At 49.3% G+C, this 15,934-nt stretch overlaps 1 protein-coding gene across 1 annotated transcript; it reads right to left on the bottom strand.

Moving 5' to 3' along the window:
* Positions 1-7,939: 7,939 nt before the first annotated feature.
* Positions 7,940-10,233, bottom strand: SOX14 (SRY-box transcription factor 14). The gene has a single exon (XM_042461154.1). The coding sequence runs from the start codon at positions 9,943-9,945 to the stop codon at positions 9,193-9,195; it is 753 nt and encodes a 250-aa protein (XP_042317088.1). The 5' UTR covers positions 9,946-10,233; the 3' UTR covers positions 7,940-9,192.
* Between the last annotated feature and the right edge of the window lie 5,701 nt (positions 10,234-15,934).

Raw genomic sequence — 15,934 nt, 5'->3', positions numbered from 1 at the left:
GCAGGGAAACCTAGAGAAGCCGTTGGTCGATTATTGCTTGTTTGTTTTTACCGCTGGCCTTGCAAAAGTCTGATCTACACTGCAGAAATAATCCTGGTTGGCACCGCTTTAACTGCCATTGTTCAATGCTATGGATTTCTGGGATCCGTAGCCTTGTGAGACATGTAGCCTTCTGTGGCAGAGAGCTCTGGGGGGCACATCAAGCTATACATCCCAGGGTCACATCGGATAGAGCCATGGCAATTAAAGCGGTGTCATACTGCTTCACTTCTGCAGTGCAGATGAACCCAGTGCCGCCACCATTTGAGGGCCCCACCTTCCCACCGCTTTCTCCTGTCTCTTCTTCAGGCCTTCCTCTCTGCCCGGTTTTTCCCTTCCCTCCTCTTCCTCCTTTGCCCCATCGAGCGGCAGAAGACAAGGAGAAGCGGCTCGGTTTCAACCCAAAGTCCGCCCTCTCTCTATTCTCAGTGGCTGCAATCGGTTCATTCAGAAAACGACTTCCCTCCGCCTTCAGGGGAAGGGGATCTTGGAGCACCTTTGAGATCCCCTGAAAGAAAGGAGCTGGCATCACGGGCTTTCCTAGAGCCGCTTCTCAAAGGTGCTCCGACCAAGATCGCTTTGCAGGCAACTAGCCTCAAGTCTGCCAAAGCTCTCTCTCAATTCATCTCAGAGGTGCTTCAGGTACCTTTGGCATGCATCTGAGCAAGCAGGCTCAAGTTTGCCAAAGCTCATACTAACAACCTCTCTATCTCACTTTATCTCAAAGGTCTTCCAAGATCCCTTGACATGCATCTGAGGAAGTCCCCTCAATTCTGCCAAAGCTCATCCTACCAACTTCTCTCTCTCAGCATCTCAAAGGTCCTACAAGATCCCTTGGCATGCATCCGAGGGAGTAGGTTCAAGTCTGCCAAAGCTCATCCTACCAACTTCTCTCTCTTTCAGTTCACCTCAAAGGTGCTCCAAGGTATGCATCTCAGGAAGCAGGCGCAAACCTGCCAAAGCTCGTATCCTCCCAGCTTCTTTCTTTCAGCAAAGGTGCTCCAAGACCCCTTTGCATACTGATTTTTCCAGACTAACATAGTTTAAATCTTCCTCTTTTCGGGGGTGGATAAGAGGGATCTCTAGTCAATTGCCCCGGTCCAGTTACAAAACCTTGGTTTTCCTTTACCCTCTTTCTTTTCCTTGTGTCAAAACGAAAAGAAACTGCTCCAAAACAGGCCCTGCTCTCCCACTGCCTGCATCCACACTGCAGAAACAATGGAGTTTAGCCCCACTTTCACTGCCAGGGCTCCTTGCTCTGGAATTCTGGGAGCGGAGCTCCGCTGTGGGGCCACAATACAACCCCCATAATCCACAGCACGGAGCCATGGCAGTTAAAGTGGGGTCAAACCCGATTCTTTCTGCCGTGTGGATGCCGCCTTAGCCGTCTGCTGCCTAGTTGGGCGTTGGTGGGCATGTCTTTACCTGAGCCACCAGGTGTTTCCTACAAAATGAAGCCAGAGAAGCGAAGCCTCTCTTGAACTGACAGCTCCCAAGCTCAACCCTTCCTCCCTTCAAGGTGTGGAGTTATTTCATTTTAACGCATTGCTTTCCCTTTCTAGCTCCCTTTTGCCCTTTCCATCGGGTTGATTTATTCATTCTTTCTTTTTTTAAACAAATACAGTAATGCTGCTCTCCGGCTTGAAATAACTTTACTTATTTCATTTGCATGCCACCTTTCTCCCAGAAAGAAGTACCATTAACTGTCCTCGGTTGTTTTGTTTGTTTGTTTGTTTGATGTATGCCTTCAAGTCGTTTCCGACTTTCTGGCGACCCTAAGGCCAATCTCCCCTGGGGTTTTCTTGGCAAGGTTTCCCCTGAGGTTGAGAGAGTGTGACTTGCCCCCCAGTGGGTTTCGTGGCCAAGCTGAGAAGTGAACCCTGCTTTCCAGAGTTTTCTTCCGACACTCAAACCACTAGACCGCGCTGCCATCCCTTTCGAAATGAAGGGATCTCGTCGATTCCTCCTGATTGCTTTCTTAACCTGATACAACGGCTATCCAAGAGGCGGAGCGGGCTAAGAAATTACAACAAAAATAAGATGTCGGGAGATCTTGTAGCACCTTTGAGTCTTACAAGACCTCTCTGCATACTGATTCTACAGACTAACACGGCTATATCTTTGAATTCTACAACAAAAACAACAAGAAGAAGAATATCAATCCGAACCTGAGGCCTTTGGGATCTCTCAGGGTCCCTCTCGATAACTTTAAAAATCCTTGATGGCGAATCCCACCCCCCCCCCCCCCCTTGTTATCATCAATGATAAGTCACGATTTCCCCAGACTTCTCAATGGAGGGTCCTCTTTCTCAAAACTAAATAAAGGAATACATTGCTCCTGGGCTGGTTCATCTCCAACGCAGCAAAACCGTCAGCGTAACTTAAATCTGGGGGAGAGGGTCCTTTTTAGCCCGGAGGCTGATTTCTTAGAACTTGAACCTAATCGTTGAAGAGGGTTAGGAAACTGTAAATTGCAAGGAACTGTCAAGTTTCCCCCTAAAAACAAAACCTTTTGGGAAAGGGAGAAGTGCATTGGGAACCTTCTGCCGCCCTGGCTTTTCACAGCCCAGGTTTTCCAAAGGAGATGATTTGGAATCGGAGACTTTGTGAGAAATGCCCCCTCCATAACCCAACACAATGTTTAGGGTGCTCACTCAGAAGAAAGTCCCATTATGTCCAGTAGGGCTTCCTCAAGGGTAAGCATTCACAGAAGACCACATAGCCATTCATCAAGAGAGGCTTGTAAGCAAGCAAGAGGCAAGGGTGTTAGAAGATGCCACTCCCAGACCTGCCAATAGGAGTAAGACCCTACTGATAAGATAGATAAGACCCTACCAGACTAGTCCTCCTGACTAGGAGAAGGAGAAACATTCACCAGTTTCAGGGGAAACTATTTCCGACCTCCAAGCCCCAAACATTTCTCAGCTTCGTGATGGAAAAGCCCCAGATGTCGCTTTGAATGAGCTGGATTGAAGGGCTTGTCAAGTTCAACTTTTTAATAATTATTTTATATGATCAACTTTTTATATCACCTCCCCAAACCCGAGGTTGTCTATTACGCGAGCTTCAGTTGGGATCCCAATTTGCGGTCTTAAATCCAAACATAAAATATATAGAGGACGGCTAAAGAAACGGAATCCCACCCCTCATTAACCCAAGCCAGCTGAGAGAGAGAGAGAGAGGCTGCGTCCGCACTGCAGAAATAATCCGGTTTGAGAGCACTTTCATTTCCATGTCTCCATGCTATGGAATTCTGGAGGCTGTAGTTTGTTGTGGCACCTACAACCTCCAGAATTCTATAGCATGGAGCCAAGGCAGTGAAAGTGCTCTTAAACCGGATTATTTCTGCAGTGCGGACGCAGTCTGAGACTCTAAATAGCTAAATTAAATCCCCTTTTCTCCCTCCCTCTTTCTCTCTGGCAGCCTAGAGAAAGGAGTGGTGTGCCTCCAAACCCCGAAGTCTTGTCTTTAATTATTTTATTGGAGAGAGAGAAAAAAGAAAAATGAGAGAGAGAGTTGTAGGGGAAACAGGTTTGACGAGGAGCGGCTTTCTTTTTTCCCTTTAGGGGATCTCTTTTTTTTTCCCACCCGACCCACCTCTTCTCTCCCTGTCTCTTTCCCCCTTCTTAGGCTTTTTTTTATTTTGGACATCCGAGTCAGGGCGATCGGCCGATGGCTGCCCAGATTTATCGCCTCCCGCGTCAAAAGAGCTGCTAGGAGACACCTGGAAAGGAAGAAACCGGTTGGAAAGGGGGCGTCCTTCGGGGGAAGGAGGGGGAGAAGGGAAATCTGTTGCCAGAGAGGGAAGGGAGGAGGAGGCGGGAGGGACCTTGAAGTTTCAAGGCAGCCCTGAGAGATTCCCTCTATTTGGGAGCATCCTGAGCTGCTTCTTCAATTCAAGCCATACACACACACACACATATATATACATACATATATATACACACACACACATATATACACACACACACATACACACACATACATACCTCTTGCAGAGATTTCTGCACTGCTAAATCACCACACACACAAAAAGCAAATGTGCAAACTTTCCAACCACACAGGATCCTTCCCAGAAAAGAACCATCTTTTCCCGACATTTGACAGAACTACGTTTCCCTGATATAAAAATTCAACACCGTCCTTAGATCGCACGGATTCTAAATTAGCGGGCTGTAATTCATTCTTTTGCATTCCTTTTCATGCTGCGGACCCTCTAAGTTTACAAATAGGAAGGGAAAACAGAGAAAGGAGCGCGTGGCTGAAGGATCAGCAGTCTCACAGATGCGTTTGGAAGCAAAACCCTTGTTTTTCTCTCTTCCCTACAGCAATATGTTTGAACCATAGATATCAGGGGCTTAGAGGTATATATGGGTAAAGTCACCACTTTTACCCCGGTCTCCCCTAAAAAGACTCCTGCAAAAAGCAGCAATTGCTCCCATGGGGCAAACAGCCCTGCTTCAGTTTACCTGTTTAGCAACCAACCACTCGAAAAGGAAAAAGGGAACGTTGTGAAAGGGAGTATTCTCCGATCTGCTTATTTATTTTGTGGGGAAGTGTGATTTAGGGAGGTCAAAATCATCCACCAAGTTGCAAACACAACCAGACAGGTGTCACAATCCACACACACAAACACATACTTCTCCCTCCCTGAGCCATTTGGCCATCGAGGCAATGGATCGCAATGACAGCTCCACGTTTCCTATTGCCGCAATTTAGGTGGAAGGGGCAGAGAGGATGGATGGGGGGGGGGGGAGGGGTTTGCAACTAGAGAAAGAAATCCAATGGGGGGAGAGGACTGGTGCCTCTTGAGGGATGGCGCCCCCTTTCTCTGGGGGGGTCTTTCTGCTTCAGTAGGGTTCTCTTTCCCGAAATAGAAGAGAGCTGATGGCAGGCAGGCGCCTGTCCCTGAGGCCAGCCTTAAGCCTAATCTCGGGAGATGTTAAAGGACACTGAGCGACGACTCTTATCAGGGGGTCTGACAGCGACTGTCAGCTGGGGTTAAATCAGCCTTGTCTGCCTGCCTGCCTGCCTCTCCCTTTTCCCTCCGTCCCTGCCTTTCCCGCGACGATCCCGCTCCAGTGGCCTCTCTAGCCCGCCCAGCACCCAGTGGGGCTTTTTGATGACCAAAGTTTCTATTTTATTTAATTTAAATTTAATTTAATTTTAATTGTCATGCTAAGCAAGCGTGGCCCAGGCGTCCGAACCTGGCCTTGGGAAGCTTTCCTCTCGGGCTCTTTTGTTTCCCTCGGCCTGATCTCTCCCCCTCGGTTCCCCTCTCTATTCTTCCCAGGCTTCCCCTTCCCATTCAGGGCCCCGTGTCTCTTAATTGTATTGATGCTGTCGGTCTCCAAAGAGCACTTAATGAGAAGAAGAAAACACACACACACAACGACAACATGGATCGCGGTTGCTATTCAGCCCAGCCAGATGGACAACTGCTCCTCTCTCTCTCTCCTTTTCTTTCTCTCCCCCCCTTTTTTATTTCTTCCTTCCTTCCACCCCTTCTAATGAAAAACCCTTCCCTGAACAAAAGGAGGGACCTGATGAATAGCGGAGGCAAACGCCGCTAATTGTTTGGGACAAGATGCTAATCGGACTCGCTCCCGAAGCTGTCAAAGAACCGGGTTCTCACTGCCCTGTTTTTGTTTTGCATTGGGGGTTTTTTTAGGGGGGGGGGGGTAAATGCTCCAGGAGAGATGAGTGGGTGGGGACTTTGGATGGCAAGATCCTTGCAGGGCCTGAGAAGGAAGGCAAACACATGTTGACCTTTGGAAGAGAGACAAGGGGGCAGCCCCACTCCCTGGGGGTCGACACTGTAAGCGTGCCTAGAAATTCAGGCTGCAGGGAAAGCTTCTAAGCCAGCCGCCTGGAATGAATCTTTTGCGACTCAACCCGACTCCTAAGTAGACCTATAAAAGACCAGACTGCACCCTTTAGAGCTCAATGGATGCAGCCGGGTCCTCTATGGGTCTGCTCGGTAGTAGATGCAGCGGGTCCTCTATAGGTCTACTTTAGAGACAAGGTCGGAAGGGGTATTTTAGCAGGAAGGGCTCTGCGCTCTTGTCTTTTTAGGCTTTTCCAGCAATGGTAAAGAGCCTGGCCTGGGACCCCAGCCTAGTCCTTCTCCCACAGCTGAGACACAGCTCCTCTCCTCGGCTCAAGTTTGGGCTTAGCAAGAGAAAAATCAGCTCTGCCTCTCCGCCCAACTGTGAGTTCAAGGACCTGACCGGTGGATCAACATCCCTTTCCTGCCGCCCACAAAGCAAAATCTGGACCAAAGCTTTAAGCTTCAAGAGCCGCATCCTCCATGCTCTCGTAAGGCCTCCATCCTAGCTGGAAGCCAACCTTATTGAGCTCCATGGGATGTTCATTTCGAGGAATCACACCGTTAACTCCCTTTGAAAACAGGGCAGAAACCGCCTTCTCCGCCATCACTCTGGCTGCTGGCAATTCAGAACAAACACACCTGGGAGCAGGTCTCCTTGATCTCTATGGGACTTCCTTCTGAATGTGTGGAGGGAACATACATCCCTTCTATACATTCAGAACAGTTTAGATTCTGAATGTATCTCGACCGTTTCGGTTTCTTGCAAGGCAGAAAGACTAAGCCCCGGCCAAGTTCTGCTACAGACCCCAAGAGTAAGCTCCCTCGAAGGCAAGAGGACTGATTTGGAAGCCAACCTGAAGAGAAGGGCTTTGTTAAATGCTTTCATGGCACAATCCTGCAAGTGTTTACTCAGAACTAAATCCTCTTGTGTTCAACAGAATTTACTCCCAGGTTAAGTGTACAATCCCAGTGGGGCCCACAGACAGATGAATGGTGACACCCTGGGAAACACCTTACACCTCACTAACCTTGCAAATTCTAAGGCAACTCTACTCAGATGCAAGTCCAATTGGACTCAATGGAGGCTTACTTGGAAGTAAAAGTATATAGTACTGCAACCTGACGGGTTTAGAGCCGGCTACTCTCTGACTCAGCCTCAGTTCTCCCATCTGTAAAAACAGGAGGAAGAACGAGATAAAGCAACCCTGCACTCTCTGGGCCCCATAGAAAGACACAAATCGAAATAAATAAGGCAATGCCAGTATTAAAACAACCACCACCAAACCATAGGCAGAAATAAATAAGTCGATGCCGGTAATCGAGGGTAGAAAAATAACCGCCACCAAACTCTGGGCAGAATCCCCTTCGAGAAGTTCTTTCTTTCAGTCCATGTGATACAACCTGGAATTGCAGTCGCAAGCCCCATTCGCTTCAATGGGAGCTTTTGCAAAGGATCTTCCCGCCGGATCCTCTCTCAGATCTACAAGTGCCCCGATCCCTCTGATCCATACCCTCAGGACTGAATGCTGATCCTAACTGCATTGACAGTCCCAAGGACCCGATCTCGGGACGCTTAGTTCAGCATCCTCACAAACTACAAAGCCTGGAAGCAGAAGCTGGCAAGAACTGAAGTTGGATTCACAGCAGATAGGTGACGTGTTGGACGACAGATTGTCTTTATTCAAAACGTCTTTGTTCAACAAATGAACAGAATTAACGAGGTAAAATCCTTCTGGATACAGTTCCCCCCCAATACATCGTTAAAACATATTTAAATTATCACCGTGTTATTATTACTTTTTTTCCTTTTTCTCCTTTAAAATAAACAAAACAGAACAAAAAAAAAAAAAACAGTTCTACTGCCTGACTTCATATCTGACATTCTGTCTAAAGTAAACTTAGGTCTACTTGCACTGATTCACACAAATTGAAGGACTATCTGTTTTAAATTAAGCAAACACTATCATACCATGTTTGAAATATAAACGTTTGCACCCCCCCCCATTTTTTAAATAACTCTAAAGAGGGTTTTTCCCCCTTTCTTTCTTCTTCTTTTAATCTTTTCTCCTTTTTTTTGACATGAAAAGCAATTTTTTAAAATCTATTAGTGCTGGATGGTAAAATATAGATATATAGATATATATAACAACAGCTAAATCTTGCCTTTGAATGTGCAAAACCAAAAAAGAGAGAGAGAGAGAGAGGAAACCATTTAAGTCAAGTCAGAATACTTCCAGGGTTTTAAGAATTCAAGTCCGATTCATATCCGATCATATATAAACTCATAGACATAAAGGTAATAAATAATATATTATTATTTTAAAAAAAGAAACAAAGAAAGAAAGAATCAGAGATGTTTGACCTTCTGGTCCAAAAGAGCAATTAAAAGTTTGACACATTTACAAGTCTTACAAGTTTCGGGCGCCTCGGAGCCCCAAGTGCAGAGAGAGGGAAAACACCTTTTTTGTGGGAGTAGGTATAAAGCCCCAAGTTCAGAAAGACAGGGGGGGGGGGAATACCTTTTTGAGTGAGTAGGTTTAGAGCCTCAAGCTCAAAAAGAAAGAAAAATACTTTTTTGAGTGAGTAGGTTAAGAGCCCCAAGTGCAGAAAGAAAGAAAGAAAAACACCTTTTGGGGAATAGTTTAGAGCCCCAAGTGCAGAAAAAAAATACCTTTCTGCGAATAGGTTTAGAGCCCCAAGTACCGACAGAAAGAAATAAACAATGCATTTTTGTGGGAGTAGGTTTAGAGCCCCAAGTGCGGAGAGAGAGAAAAACACCTTTTTGGGAATAGGTTAAGAGCCCCATTGCAGAAAGAAAGAAAGAAAAAACACCTTTCTGTGAATAGGTTTAGAGCCCCAAGTGCAGAGAAAGGGGGGGGGGGAGAGAAAAACACCTTTTGTGTGTGAATTGGTTTTTGTTTTGGGTTAAATTACAAAGTCTTAGAGTCCCACCCCCACACACCCCCGCCCTTTACGAAACAAAAATATATAAATAAATAAGATCAAGGCATGAGAGTCTGAAGCAGTCTTTCCCGAGGTGAAAACCAGGTCCCCAGGGCATTAGTCAGGTGGCTTTCCTTTAGGTTGTGTGTGTGTGTGTGTGTGTGTTGTCCCCCCCCCCCCCCAAAAAAAATATCTCTGTCTGTTTTCTGGAGCCTGGCTCTGCTAGATGCCCGTCCAAGGCCGGGCTTGCCACTCCAGTTGCCCAGTGGCTGGCCAGGCTTGGCTCCTGTGTGGCTGGGGGTCTGTCAGTGGGTTCAGGGGGGTCGGTCGGTTGTTGTTGCTGCAGTTGCTGCTGCCGTTGCTGCTGGCGTTGTTGCCCGTTACATGGCGGCGGCGTGGGCCGAGGCGTAGGGGTCGAGGCCAGTCTTGGTCATGCCCGGGAAGAGGATGTAGGCCACGGGCGGCTGCAAACTGGAGGCGGCCGACCAGGCGGTACAGTTACAGGGCACGACGTAGCCGGGGTTGGTGGGCGAGGGGTGGGTGTGGGTGTGCTGGCTGGGGCAGCCCAGGGCCCCGAAGGCCCCGTTCTGGTAGCCCAGGCTGGAGGCGTAGGGCAGGGAGCCGGCGGCGGCGGCCAAGGCGTGGGGCCCCACCTCGGTCATCTTCTGCAGGGCGCTGGAGCTGAACTGCCCGGGGTCCAGCAGCGAGTAGGGCGTCGAGGTCGGCGGCAGGAAGGCGGCGGCGCGGGCCTTCTCGGCCGAGCCCAGCAGGGAGTCCGCGGCCGAGCCGACGGAGCCCACGGGGAGCCCGGCCGCCTTGAGGGGATCGGGGTCGCCCAGGTAAGGCAAGGGGAAGACGTACCTGTCCTTCTTGAGCAGGTTCTTGGGCTTGCGGCGGGGCCGGTACTTGTAGTCGGGGTGCTCCTTCATGTGCTGCGCGCGGAGCCGCTTGGCCTCGTCGATGTAGGGCCGCTTCTCGGCCTCCGAGAGCAGCTTCCACTCCGCCCCGAGGCGTTTGCTGATCTCCGAGTTGTGCATCTTGGGGTTCTCCTGGGCCATCTTCCGACGCTGGCCCCGGGACCACACCATGAAGGCGTTCATCGGGCGCTTGATGTGGTCCGAGGGCTTGGACATGGTGCCCCCACGCTGCGCCCCCCGCCCGACGGCCGCCTCCTGCCTCCCAGGCCCCGGCTCAGCTGATCATGCCAGGGCCGGCCCCCAGACCGAGACCCGACGGAGGGACCTGGCTCTCTCGCTCGCTCGCTCGCTCGTTCGCTGGCTGGCTCTCCTTCGACGGGCCGGGCTACGCGGAGTTTGGGAGCCTTGACGCGGGCCAGGTCCGAGGCGAGGCTCTTTGGGACGGAGGAGGCAACGAGCGGGCGGAGAGGCGCAAGGCGTTCCCTCCCCGGGACCCCCGTCGCCCAATCACAGGCCGAGGAAGGGAAGAGAGGGAGGAAGGAAGGAAGGAAGGGAGGGAGGGAGGGAGGGAGGGAGGGAGGGAGGAAGGGAAGGAGGGAAGGAGGAGGAGGAGGAGGGAGGGAGCGGAGAAGCGAAAGGAGAGGGATGCAAGGGAGCGCTTTTGTTGGACGGCAAGCCAATCCCCACGCCCCCCTTGTTTGGGATAGGGCATCCGCACGGCGGAAATGATCCGGGTTGAGCCCACTTGAAGGGCTGTGGCTCCAGGCTCTGGGATATCGCAGCCTATTGGGGGTTAATGTCAAAGATATAGCAATACTCTAGAATCAGTCCATAGAGAGATCTCGTAGCCCCTTTGAGAGTGACTGGCTGAAAGAAAGAAGTTGGCAGCCTGAGCTTCCCTAGGCTTCAGCCTACTTCCTCAGATGCATTACACTAAGACCCCGACTCGGGTGGGCAAGGAGAGCCCCGAAGTCCCAGTAGCTGAAAGGAGTGAATTCAAAGACACATAGCTCCAAAACACACCCGGCAGCACTCATCCGCGTCGAGGCCGCTCGAACTTGGCTCGATGCTCGGGAAGTCTGAGAACTGTCGAGACATGGAGCCTTCTTTGACAAGAGAGCTCCAGGTACACCATAAACTACCATTCCCAGGATCCCCTAGCACTGAGCCAGTTCTGAAACGGAATGCTTTCTACAGTGTGTTTGTTTGTTTGTTTGTTTGTTTTAGTCTGGAAAATGAGAATGGAGAGAGCTCTGCTCACATCCTTGGAACCCTCTGAAAGAACGAAGTTGGCCTCTATGGACTTTCCTAGACTTGGGTCTCTTTTCTCCAAATGAGAGTGTGGGAAGGAAGGAGAGTTCGGCCCCACTTCGTCTGTGTGTGCGAGTGTGTGTGTGTGTGTGTGTGTGTGATGTCGATTTTTCTTTTTCTTTGCCTCCGCTTTCAAAATCTCCCTTTCTCTCTCTTCCTGTCAGGGCTTTTGTTGTTTCCTTCCTCTTTAAAGATCGGCTTTAAACACCCTCCTCCTCCTCCTCCTCCTCCTCCTTTCCCCGCCTGTTCCCTTTGAATAATTGCTGCCTGACGCCAAAATGCCCGGAGGGAAAATATTTATTAAATGGAAACCATTTCCTTCGCATCCCCCAAGGAGATCGGGCGCTTTCAAGGCGTTTTAGCGGATGGCACCTGCCTGCTTTCAAAGACGGGGGAGGGGGGGGGGTCCTCCAGCATCGGCCTTTTCCCTCCTTCTTCCCGACCCTCTTCTATACCTCCACAGAACCTCTTCCACTCCTTCCACTTTTTAACAAAAATAAAAATAAAAGAGTCGCTTTCCAATCAAAGCTTCCGAGTGCAGAAGAGTTTGGCTTCCTTCCGGAGCTCCGGATCTTGGATGCCTTTTGTTACCTTACGAAAAGAAAAAGATGTTTGAAAGGATAGCCATGTGATGGAGTGAATTCAGGCTGCATCCACACTGGGGAAATAACCTGGGTTGGCCCCGTTTTAACTGCCCTGGCTCAAGGCTATGAAATTCTGGGAGTTGGAGCTCTGCTCCGCTCCGGGCCCACAACAAACTCCAACTCCCAGAATTCCATAGCCTTGAGTCAGAAAAAGAGTTAAAGCGGGGCCAAACCAGGTTATTGCTCCAGTGTGGATGCAGTCGGGTTACTCCAAAGAAAGACATCCTGACATCGGAGGAGCAGGTAATGACCAAGCTCCGATGATGATGATTTTTCATTCCTCCCCAAGCGCGCGCATATATATATATGCATGTTCCCTTGCTCTGCCCGGGGCCTCCGCTCCTGTTCCCCAAGGTCTGTTTAGAGGTTACGGATCCCGGGCGAGCTGCTGGTTCATGCATATGCAAGGCATAGAGGGCGATTGGAGGAGAAGGGGGACTTTGCTTTCTGTGTCGGTATGCCTGCTTCCGACGCCTCCCTCCAGTTCCTCATTTCTCCTCTCCCCAAACAAATCAGCATCCGCCGCCACTATACTGCGATCTGCGCCCAGAGCCCTCCGTTTGGAGTCTCGCGTTGTGCGTTTGTTGTTGTTGTTGAACTACCTTCCAGTCGACTTCGACCCAAGAAATGGAGACCTCTCCACAAGTCAACCCTCCCTCAAGTCATCCTCAGCTGCCCTGTACACAGCTCCTGAAGAGGAATGGCCCTGGTTTCTTTGGTTATATAAATCAATCAAAGAAACCACGGCCATCGCGACAATGTATAGCAATCGCAATAGCAACTACACTGTTGACCTCGGAAGGATGCCAAGTTGTATATATAAACGATAGATAGATAGATAGATAGATAGATAGATAGATAGATAGATAGTGTGTGTTTCAAGATAGCGCGCGCGCGCGCGCACACACACACACACACTCTCCCTCTCTCTCTCTAACTGTGTGTGTGTGTGTGATCTTGAAATCCAAAAAGCATCTAGGGGTACTCCGTGTTGGCCATGTAGCAAATCCAATAACATCCAAACAATGATACCTTTAGTGGGACAACCAAAACGCACCTTTACATGTTGCAAGCTTTCGGAGTCACATTGGCTTCTTCATCAGGCAAACATCTCCAATTTCTTTCTCCTGTTTGCCTGAGGAAGAAGCCAGTGTGATTGATTGGCACAATAAAGGTGTGATAGTTTGGGTGTTGTGTGTGTGTGTGTGTGTGTGTGTGTGTGTGTATGCACACATACATATATACAGTTTACATATATATGTGCTTATATATATATATATATATACACACACACATACAGTTTACATATATATGTATATGTGTGTGTGTACATATGTATACACTTTACACACACACACACACATACATATATAGTTTATATGTACAGTCGTTATAAGTATAGATGCACCTGTATAAGGGGATGGGTCTGAATATGAAGAGGAAGCAAGATTTCTGGGTTAGACGACGCTTACCCTCAAAAATAGAAATATGATTTTTAGAGGCGGGTGGGAACGAGGAGGAGAAGGATCTTATCCAGATTTAGTAACAACATGATTTGTTGTTGTTAAAAAAGAGAAACGGTGAAAGAGTGGGGTAGGAGTGGTTTGAGGACTGGACTAGGACTCTGAGAGCGTTCCAATCCTGGCTCGGCCGTGTAAACCTGTCTTGGGCAACTCACACTCTCTCCGCCCCAGAGCAGGACTTCTAAAGAAACTTGCCAAAACAACAACCCCGGATAGGTTACCTTGTATGTGTGTCATGCGTTGTGCCTTATGGCGAGTCTTCATAAGTCGCCTTGCAGCCAACAGCCACCACAAAAATAGAGAAACTCTTTGGTCCATGCATTCCAGACTACACCAGACATCCTTACACCCATCCCCATTCCAATATATGGGCCAAGGGATATGGCCCGGGGAGGTGCGGAGGGATGCTTTTGAAAGCCGGCTGGTTCCTTCAAGACGCGTGTCAAGGGCTTGGCAGCTAGTAGTTTTAGGGGGTGAGCAACGGGGGGGGGGGGGGAGGGGACACTGGGTTTTCTTTCCCGCCTTTAAAAACCTCCCAGACTGAGCGGGACTGAGGAGGGTGGGGACAATGAAAGCCCGTGGACACGCTTTTTTAGGAAGGGAAATCCTGAGGGATATATGTAACACGCGGTCGGGGGGGGGGGGGAGGGAAAAATGTTTGCCAAGGATACACTGATGGTGGGGCGGGAATTCCGCGTCATGCGCCCCACCAGTTATCGTTGTCGGGAGGCGGCGGATGCATGACGCGAAATTCCCACCCACCACCAGTGTATCTGGCAACACCTCCCCCCCCGACACCGCGTGTTATATCTGTCTTTCCCGAAGCGGCTAGGAAGAGGATCGCCTGTTTCTTCCCCACCATCCCATTTTCTCCCCCGGAGGGGATTCAAAGCAGCCCTGCCTTTACATTGAGACCTGGGCTCTGGATTGTCGGGCAGGAGGAGCCAGGAGTGAGGGAGGGAAAGCCAGGCTCACCTGTCTCTGAAGCATGCAAGCGGCACGTTTCCCCCTCACATTTACTCCTCATATTATCCCTTTCGCTTTCCTTCACATGTTGCCCCACACTTTCCCTCACATTTCCCCCTCACACTTTCCTTTCCATTTCTCCCCCCCTTTCCCCTCACACTTTCCATTACATCTTCGCTCTCACTTTCCCTCGCATATTCCCCTCACATTTTCCTCTCTCATTTTCCCTCACACTATCCCTTCACTCTTTCCTTCACGTTTTCTCACACATTTTCCCATCACACTTTCTCTCACACTTTCCCCGCACATTTCCCCTCATAGTTTCCCTCCCACTTTCCTTTACACCGAAATCTAGTCTCAAAAAAATCGCTCTGTGGTGTGATTCCACCACCACCACCACCACCACCATCTATTGGGACGGGGATGAAAACTTTCTAGACGGGGGTGCTCTTATTCCAGAAGTTATTCCCCCCCCCCTTTTTTTTTTTAGCCGCCAGTACTCTAAAAAAGTGGACAGTTCTGGGTTGCTGTGGTAGTGTTGTCTGTGCGGGTGAGGCTGTTTTGTCTAATGGAGGGCAAGCCCTGTCCAAAATTCTTCTCTTTTCGCATAGTTTTCTGCCAAGAAAAAGTTTGTCAAATTCCTGTCAAGTTCTTTCCTTCAGTTCTACCAAAACACCCCAAATCTCTACCCCGTGATAGGCCTCTGGATGGCCTGGGAGTTTTCTCAGCTTTGGTGACACCATTTCCCTCACTAGCCATGAGAAATAATCAGGACTCTGTCTGTCTCTCTCTCTCTCTCTCTCTCTCTCTCTCTCTCTCTCTCTCTCTCTGTGTGTGTGTGTGTGTGTGTGCATCTACAGTGTAGAAATAATGCGGGTTGACACTATATAAGTGTTGTAGAGCCACCGTAGTGTTAAATGGCTTGAGCGTTGGGCTATGACTCTGGAGACCAGGGTACAAAACCCAACTGGGCTATGTAAACCCACTGGAATGGTGCCACAACAAATTACCATTCCCAGAATTCCGTAGCATGGAGCCACGGCAGCTAAAGTGGTGTCAGACCGGATTATTTCAGGAGTGCTCTCCCTTCCGGATTGGATTCAGAGCCGTAATTCTGTTAGTCTGGAATATCCTCCTAAATACACCTTTACTGCTGTAGCTGCCCTCTGTGGAATCCTGGGATTTGCAGTTTCGGGAAGGGCATTTAGAATTCTCAGCCAGAGAGCTCTATGCACTCATTGAACTACAAATCCCAGAGTTCCCCAGGAGGCAGTCTTGGAATTAAAGGGGAATAACAGTGCTATAACAGTATAATGCAGCATTAACCTTAGATAAGTTATAACGTAAACTTTGGTAAACTTGGGCTGCATCCTTACTGCAGAAATAATCCAGGTTGACGCCGCTTTCAACTGCGGGGCTCATGCTATGGATCTGCAGTTCGTTGTGGCGCCAGGGTAGAAGACTCCCACGACTAAAACTCCCAAAGCTACAAAGCCCAGCATTCCATAGCATTGAACCATATTGACATTTAAAAGTGGCGTCGACCTGGATTATTTCTGCAGTGTGCATGAAGTTTAAGGTTCGCCTCAGTGCTCCTTTTCACCTGCCAAATTATATTCTACCTGTTTCCCCCACAAAAACACGGGTCCAAAACACACTGCAAAAATAATCCAGTTTGAGATCACTTTAGCTGCCCTGGCTCAATGCTAGGGAATCCTGGGAAGTGTAGTTTGTTGTGGCACCAGAGCTATCTGACAGAGA

The sequence above is a fragment of the Sceloporus undulatus genome, chromosome 3 (assembly GCF_019175285.1).
Source record: "Sceloporus undulatus isolate JIND9_A2432 ecotype Alabama chromosome 3, SceUnd_v1.1, whole genome shotgun sequence".
Classification (NCBI taxonomy): domain Eukaryota; kingdom Metazoa; phylum Chordata; class Lepidosauria; order Squamata; family Phrynosomatidae; genus Sceloporus; species Sceloporus undulatus.
The sequence above is the reverse complement of the archived record's forward strand: the minus strand, read 5'-3'. Positions and strand labels throughout refer to the sequence as shown.

What these genes read in the sequence shown, in the direction of transcription:
- SOX14 (XM_042461154.1), bottom strand. Translation starts at nt 9,945, where the DNA reads ATGTCCAAGCCCTCGGACCACATCAAGCGCCCGATGAACGCCTTCATG.